The sequence below is a fragment of the Myotis brandtii genome, unplaced genomic scaffold (assembly GCF_000412655.1).
Source record: "Myotis brandtii unplaced genomic scaffold, ASM41265v1 scaffold126, whole genome shotgun sequence".
NCBI lineage: Eukaryota > Metazoa > Chordata > Mammalia > Chiroptera > Vespertilionidae > Myotis > Myotis brandtii.
Genome location: NW_005354425.1, coordinates 1,386,730 through 1,394,998, shown reverse-complemented (window position 1 = coordinate 1,394,998; position 8,269 = coordinate 1,386,730). Strand labels below are relative to the sequence as shown.

At 37.6% G+C, this 8,269-nt stretch overlaps 1 protein-coding gene across 4 annotated transcripts in view; it reads left to right on the top strand.

The window, feature by feature from the left end:
- The window catches only part of WDR44 (WD repeat domain 44), a 98,070-nt gene that overhangs the window by 37,198 nt on the left and 52,603 nt on the right, over window positions 1–8,269 (top strand). For all 4 annotated transcript variants that reach the window (XM_005859458.2, XM_014534188.1, XM_014534186.1 and 1 more), the window contains one exon: window positions 5,418–5,483. In XM_005859458.2, the coding sequence (XP_005859520.1) occupies window positions 5,418–5,483 (66 nt within the window). The remainder of the gene's footprint in view (window positions 1–5,417; window positions 5,484–8,269) is intronic.

Sequence of the window (8,269 nt, the reverse complement as noted above, 5' to 3'; positions counted from 1 at the left end):
CAAGCCTGCAACCCAGACATGTGCCCTAACTGGGAATCAAACCAGTAACTTCCTGGTTCCTGGGTTAATGCTCAACCACTGACTGATCCACACCGGCCCGGCATGTGTGACCTTTTAAGATTGGCTGAAAGGATTGAGATCTATCCAAGTTGTTGCATGTATCAATGGTTTGTTCTCTTTTACTGTAAAGTAGTATTCTATGGCATGGATGTACTCAAGACTATTGAGTACATATTATGTATACATAGCATATTGATTGATAGCTTAAGCCAGTGATGGCGAACCTATGACACGCGTGTCAGAGGTGATACGCGAACTCATTTTTTTGGTTGATTTTTCTTTGTTAAATGGCATTTAAATATATAAAATAAATATCAAAAATATAAGTCTTTGTTTTACTGTGGTTGCAAATATCAAAAAATTTCTATATGTGACACGGCACCAGAGTTAAGTTAGGGTTTTTCAAAATGCTGACACGCCGAGCTCAAAAGGTTCGCCATCACTGGCTTAAGCAAATCAAGAAAAATTTGATGTAGTATCGATATTTTATTATTTTATAATCTTACAGAAGAACATGTATGTGAAGAGATGACATATGAGGTATTGATGTTTGTAGAATAGAATAGACCCAAAGTGCTACATGGAGTTTGGAGGAGGAAGGGAGAGACAGAGTGACAGTGACAGCACTGTTACCTGGAATAGCAGAGAAAAGTTTTAGGAAGGAGGTAAAACTTGTGCTGGGCTTTGAAAATTGGGAGAGATTTGCATAGATGATAGAGAAAATTTGAGAAAGCCTTGTATGTTAGGCAATAGTATGAACTAATGAATGTGCAAAGACAGAATTCGCTGGGAGCATTAAAAGACTGTGACCCATGTAAATATTTCACTTATAGAATGCTGAAAAAGAAAATTGGGGCCAGACTTAATGAGCCTTAAATGTGATCCTTAAAAAGACATTTAAGACATCAATTTTTACATGTCTTACAGTTGTGCTCTCCAAGGTTTTCTTGTTTGTTATTTTGTTTGTTTGTTTTGTTGTTAATCCTCACCAGAGGATATTTTTCTATTGATTTTTAGAGAGATTAGAGGGAGGTGGGAGGAGAGAGAGATCATTTGATTGGTTGCCTCTCGCACCCACCCTGACCAGGGCCCGGGGGTTGAACCCGCAACTCAGGTAGGTGCCTTTGACTTGGAATCGAACCCACGACCCTGCAGTGCATGGGCAGATGCCCTAAACACTGAACACACCAGCCAGGGCTCGCCAATGTTTTTTGCTGAGGAATTAACAAAAGATTCATGGTAGAAGGGTGGAAGAATGTTTTGAGGAAAGAGACTAAGTGCAGAGAGAGAGTTGTTAAGAGGCAGTTAGAATGTCAAGACATAAGAGCAACAAAGAGACAGTGTTGATAGTATTGAATGGATGACTATGACAGCTATTTAAGAATTGTTTCCTGTTGTTTGTTTGTTTTAGTGTAGATCACTTTTGTACAAACGATTTGTGAAACTGAGTTAGTCTTTTATTGGATATGCTTGTTAAAATTTAAAAGCTCAAGTGTTATAACTCAATAATGTAAGGAGCATACAAGCAGAGCTCTGATATCCCACACGAAGAGAGGTGGTGTGAATTGCTAGCAATCGAATGATCTACCACACTTTTTAAAGGAAGTGTGTTTCTGAGGTTGTGATAGATAGGGGTTAGAGAAATGGCTTGATGGTGGGAAGCTGGGATTTAGTAGGTACTGTGCTTCAGTAATGGGGCAGTCCAAATCCAAAAGGGATAATATATGAAGACTGTCTCAAGTCTAGCGAAGTTGGTTTTAGTTGTCTGCAAGTATATGCTTGGCTTCCATTGTTTTATCCCCAAAGCCTGATTGAGGTGCCAGGGAAAGGACCTGGATCTTAGCACTGGGAGAGAATTATATATGAAATATATAGGTAGATATGTTTAGGTAGATATATATGTATCTATGCATATCTATATAGATACTAGAGGCCCGCTGCACAACATTCGTGTACTGGGGGCAGGGGGGCCTCAGCCCGGCCTGTGCCCTCTCTCAGTCCGGGACCCCTTGGGGGATGTCCAACTGCCGGCTTAGGCTCACTCCCCTAAGCCAGCAGTCGGACATCCCCCCAGGGGGCCTTTGTGCTGCTGCAGAGGTGGGAGAGGCTCCCACCACTGCCAATGAGCTCACCAGCCAGAAGCCAGGCTCCCTGTTCCTTAGCTCTGCCTCGGAGGCCAGAGAGGCTTCCACCACCGCCACTGTGCTCGCCAGCCGTGAGCCCTGCTTCTGGCTGAGCAGCGCTCCCCCTGTGGGAGCGCACTGACCACCAGGGGGCAGCTCCTGCCTTGAGCGTCTGCCCCCTGGTGGTCAGTGCTCATCATAGCAACCAGTCATTCTTCAGTTCGGTCTATTTGCATATTAGCCTCTTATTATATAGGATAGCTATACTAAATGTAGATATACTAAATGAGGTTTTACTAAGAAATCTTTCAATTTTACTTCTCTAGAGATTGTATCTTCTGGTAGGTGCCATATCACTCCTTTAAACTTATAAGCTTATGACTTAATAGCAGTTTAACTTATAGGAGTTGATAGCTTTCAAAAGTTCAAAGTCCAAGAGAGTTTTATTAAAGCCAAATAAAATAGAAGTCTAATCACTGCTTGGCAGTTTTGGTCAGTGTAACAATAGTAATCTGTGATCTTTATAATTCAAACAAATTAAAATGAGGTACAAGAGTTTTTAGTGTGTAATTTTGCTTAGGTTAATTTAGGGGAAACTATCCATGGATATAGGTTGTACAATGCCTCTGATTTTCTTACTCATGAACAGTTATTGGAGGAGAATTGGATACTTATACTTAATTTGTAATACAGTTGAAGGTGTTTCTCTAACATGCATTAACTGTGCTTTTGTTTCTTTTTTCCCAGTTTTATTGTGATATAACTGACATACATCACTGTATAAGTTTAAATAGTACAGCATGATGGTTTGATTTACATATATTAGGAAATGATTATCACAATAGGTTTAGCTAACATCTACCTTTTCACATAGATACAATAAAAAGAAAGAAAAAATGGGAAAAAATTTCCTTGTAATGAGAACTCTTTTTACTCTCAACAACTTTCCTGTACATTAAACTGTAGTGTTAGCTATAGCCATTGTGTTGTACGTTACATCCCTATTTATCTTCTAACTCAGTGGTTCTCAACCTTGGCTGCACATTAGAATCACCTGGGAATCTTTTTAAAATCCTGATTTCTGGGCCTCATCTCCGGAAATTCTGTTTCTTTGTTACTAATGTTGTGGCCCCACCCCATAACAAAGAAACAGAATTTCCGGAGGATGAGGCCCAGAAATCAAGATTTTAAAAAGATTCCCAGGTGATTCTAATATGCAGCCAAGGTTGAGAACCACTGTTCTAACTAGAAGTTTGTACCTTTTGACCACCTTTTTCCAGTTAACTCTTCCCCCACCTTTAATTGCTTTTGATTATAGGTGTTTGTAATAAGTTTAATGCCAGTATTTGATTAAAGGATATATAAACTTAAGATATGTGTATTAATTGAAGAAAAGTCAGAACATGCATTATTCAACATTCATTCAACAAGTGATTACTTTTGCCAGGCATCGTTTTAGGTGCTGGATAAGTAGTGGTAGACAGAACAAACAAGGAGCTGACATTCTAGTGGGGTAGGGAAGAGAAAAAAAATAAGTAAACAAGGTAGTTTCAGATGATGATAATTCAAAGAAGAAAAAGAAAATAGGATAATGTGATTGAAAGTTGAGGGGGTGAGGCTATTTTAGGGTGGTAAGGGAAGGTTGTTCTGATGTAATAACACTGGAGCTATGACTCTAAGGATGGTAGAGAGACGTCAAGTGTAATCGTGGGGTATTTGTGGGAGAGGGAGGGTGAAAATGTAGAAGATGCCAAAGATGAAGGCAGGGGCAATATCATGTTAGGCCTTCTTGGGCTGTGGTAGACTTCGAATTTTATCTAACACTTAAAATTCCATGAAATAGTTTTTCTCTAGTAGAATCTAATAATCTCTGGAGTAACTATATCATGGAGCAACTATATCATGGAGCCTATTGTGATAACATCTGGATACTTTGTAGAAGTGCTACCTTAATACTTACATACATCCTTGTGTGTCTTAAGTCACTTATCTGACAAAAAAAATGCCTTCTTTAACAAGTCTGTGGTGTGCACCAAGAATTATGAAGAGGTTTTTTTTTTCTCTCAGTATTAGTAGTAGTAGTCAAATTGCTGTATTCTATAAATGTAAAGATAACTTAAGATGGAGAAAAATATGGTGTTATGTTTTACAAATGTATGATTATCTTATTTCACCCAAAATTTTTCCTAGAAAAATGCAGTATCTACTTCTACCTTCTCTAACCTCCCAAATATATATATATATGTACGTATGTGTATATCAATGTATACGTAGATATATATGTATTTTTGGTGGGTTTAATTTTGTTCATCTATTGTTCTGGGACTTTATTTAATTTCTGGTTAAGTTTTGCTTCCTTTTTTTCTAAAGAATATAGAGTTTTTTAGAAAACAATTGTCTGAATGTGGTTTTCTGCATTATATACTTTTATATTTATGCATATTTATGCAGCAATACTTTGTTATTTTTGCTTAAATCCTTAATCTTTTTAGGCTATGAAGGTACTTAGTAGTTCTTATCTTCCTGTATAGCAGGGATGGGGAACCTATTTTCTTCCAAGGGCCATTTGGATATTTATAACATCATTTGCAGGCCATACAAAATTATCAACTTAAAAGTTAGCCTACTATATTTGGTCAGACATTTAATTAACTCACCCCCAATGGCTTGGCAGGGCCAGACCAAATGATTTTGCCAGCCTTATATGGTCTGCAGGCCGGACGTTTCCCATCCCTGCTGCACAGTTTATTAAGGTTAAAAAGGCACTTTTAAAGGAAAATATTCTATTACAGTCGAAAAATTAAAAATTGCTGATTGATAACCTTCTTATACAAACCATATGTCCCACTTGGCATAAAACCTCTGGGCATCTATCAGTATACAAACATTTGAGCCCTTTATGGGCCTTTTATTTATTTGTTTTTTAAATATACTTTTATTGATTTTAGAGAAGAAGGGAGAGGGAGAAGGAAAAAGAGATAGAAACATCAATGATTGGCTGCCTCCTGCATGCCTCCTACTGGGGAATCAAGTCCATAACCCAGGCATGTGCCCTGACCAGGAATCGAACCCTGATCTCCTGATTCATAGGTCGATGATCATCCACTGAGCCACACCAGCTGGGCTGGGTGTTTGATTTATTAATGCTGTATTTTCTAATTTGTACCCATTTTAAACAGAGTTTTAAAGAAAGGATGTTATCATTTGGTCTCTGTTTCTCTTGTTTTAAAATAGGAAACAGAGAACACTGCACACAAAGTTGGAAATGAGTCCCCTGTACAAGAATTGAAACAAGATGTGGTAAGATATTATGTCAATATTAGTTTAGTAGTTGTTTACATGGTGTATTTATTGCTTTTATTTTTTTAATATTTTTTTTTATTTCAAAGATAAAGGGAGAGGGAGAGAGAGATAGAAACATCAATGATGAGAATAATTGATCTGCTGCCTCCTGTACACCCCCTACTGGGGATGGAGCCCACAACTCAAGCAGTGCCCTGACCATGAATCTAACCATACCTCCTGATTCATAGGTCGACGCTCAACCACTGAGCCACAACAGCCAGACTATTTATTTTATTTTTATTTTTTTACATGGTATATTTAAAATAAAAAATTTTCTATATTAAGTATAGTATAGTGGTCTGTACATGGTAGATGTTCAGAAATGTTCCTTGAATCTGTTGAATTTGTGATTGAAGATCATCAGGCTTTTTAGAAGTCATTTCATAATTGGTAATTTATTCTTGAAACCATATTTGTGTTACTAAATTTATTGGAATGACATGGTTAGTAAGATATATAAATTTCAAGTGTATAATTTTATAATACACTGTGTTCATCACCCAAAGTTTAGTCTCCTTCCATCACCATATATTTGACTCCCTTAACCTTCTTCAACCTCCCCCCAGCCTCCTTCCCCTCTATTTTGAAACAGTACTTAGAAAAATATTTTATAATGTGTCTTTATTTTTATGCTTGTATTTTTATTAAAATGAGTTATAACTACTCTTCAGGTTACTACCAAGTGTTAAAGGTATTAAAAACTCAGTGTAGCAAATTTTGATGTCTTTAGAAGTTGGAAGTTATAAGAAGTCATTACTCATAGTGCCTTTGATACATTATAAAGAATTGATCCTATGAAGCTTCAGAATTTGGTTTATTAGATGAGACTGAGCACAAAATAAAAAGCTTGACAGTGGGGTAGTTCACAGTATCAGGATAAAGTCCAAGGAGAAAGGATGGTGTGTGTTCATTCATATATGTTGAGTGTTTTCTGCACCCTAGGCACTGTTCTAGCCAGTAGGTTTCCAGAAACCAACAGGATGACACATTCTCTACCCTATAGTTTTTCAGCAATGACATTATTGACATTTGGGGCTGGCTGATTCTTTTGTGGAAGGAAGGGGAGACTGTTCTGTGCATTGTACGATATTTAGCAGCCTCCCTGGCTCCCACCATTAGATACCAATAGATTCCCCCACCCCATCATGACAACCAAAAATATCTCCGGACATCACCAAATGTCTAGGGAGGGTGTCAAGCAAACTCACCCTCAATGGACATCCATTGTTCTACCTTTATGGAATTTAAAAATCTAATGGACTGCATATTTAAATATTGATCATACTTTTTCTTTTAAAAGGACATTTTTTCTTTTGGGGAGAAATTGTGGTACTATGTATCAACATAAAAAATGAATGGTGCCACCCCCCTGGCCAGGTGGCTCATTTGGTTGGAGCATCGTCCTGTACACCAAAAGTTTCCGGGTTCAATTTGGGCATGTACCTAGATTGTGAGTTCGCTTCCCAGCTGGGGCACATACAGGAGGCAACCTATCAATGTTTCTCTCTCACATTGTTGTTTCTCTCTCCATTCCTCCCTCTATCTCAAATCAATAATACCATATCCTCGAGTGGTACCTTTTTTTTAAAATCTGAAATTATTCACTGTAACAAACAGTAATCTTGATTTTCAGCATTTCCTTCTGGTTCTCACCTATTTGCATATTCTTTTTCCTAATTGTAGTGTAGATAGAATTTTGTGTTCTACCTTTCTCTTTCACCATTTTTAGATTTTCATCATATTTCAACACTCAGTTTTCATTTGACATATTATCAGTTTCCATCAGGCCAATGTCTTTCACATGTGTCTAGCTGTTTTTGTTGAAAGCTTGAAATGTTTCTACTTTTTCCACTAGAGCTTTCCCCCTTTTAATAATTTTTTTCTTGCCTGGCCAGTGTGGCACAGTGGTTGAGTGTCGACCCACGAACCAGGAGATCACCTTTAAAAGAGAATTTTTTTCTTAGGGTAAATTACAGTTGGGTAACTATAGTTAGTAGAAGAAAAATAGTGATTTTTAAGTAGATTATAGAAGCTGAAAAAAGTGAGTAAACACCCTGGGACATAGAGTGAGGCTTAAGACTAGGTATCACTTTTTAAGTTCCAGCTTTTTCAATTGAATTAAGTATCATACATTAATAATAAAGGCTGTGGGATATACCCTAGACCAGTGATGGCGAACCTTTTGAGCTCGGCGTTTCAGCATTTTGAAAAACCCTAACTTCACTCTGGTGCCGTGTCACGTATAGAAATTTTTTGATATTTGCAACCATAGTAAAACAAAGACTTATATTTTTGATATTTATTTTATATATTTAAATGCCATTTAACAAAGAAAAATCAACCAAAAAAAATGAGTTCACGTGTCACCTCTGACACGCATGTCAGGTTCCCCATCACTGCCCTAGACCAGAACACAATCCATGCTCTCAGTACTTACATTTTAGTAGAGGAAACTGGATAAACACAAAACTGAATGTAATATAATAAGTGTTCAAGTAAACTTAGAAACTATTATAAGAACACAAAAGGAGACTGCTTGGGGATAGGAATGAGGAAGACTTGAGGGAGGAAGTAGCATCTGAGCTGGGTGTTTTTTTTCTTTATTGATTAAGGTATTACATATGTGTCCTTATGCCCCCCTTTGTTCCCCACCCCTCCACCTCGCTAATGCCCTCACCCCCCTGGTGACTGTGTCCATGGGTTATGCTTATATGCATGCATACAAGTCCTTTGGTTGATCT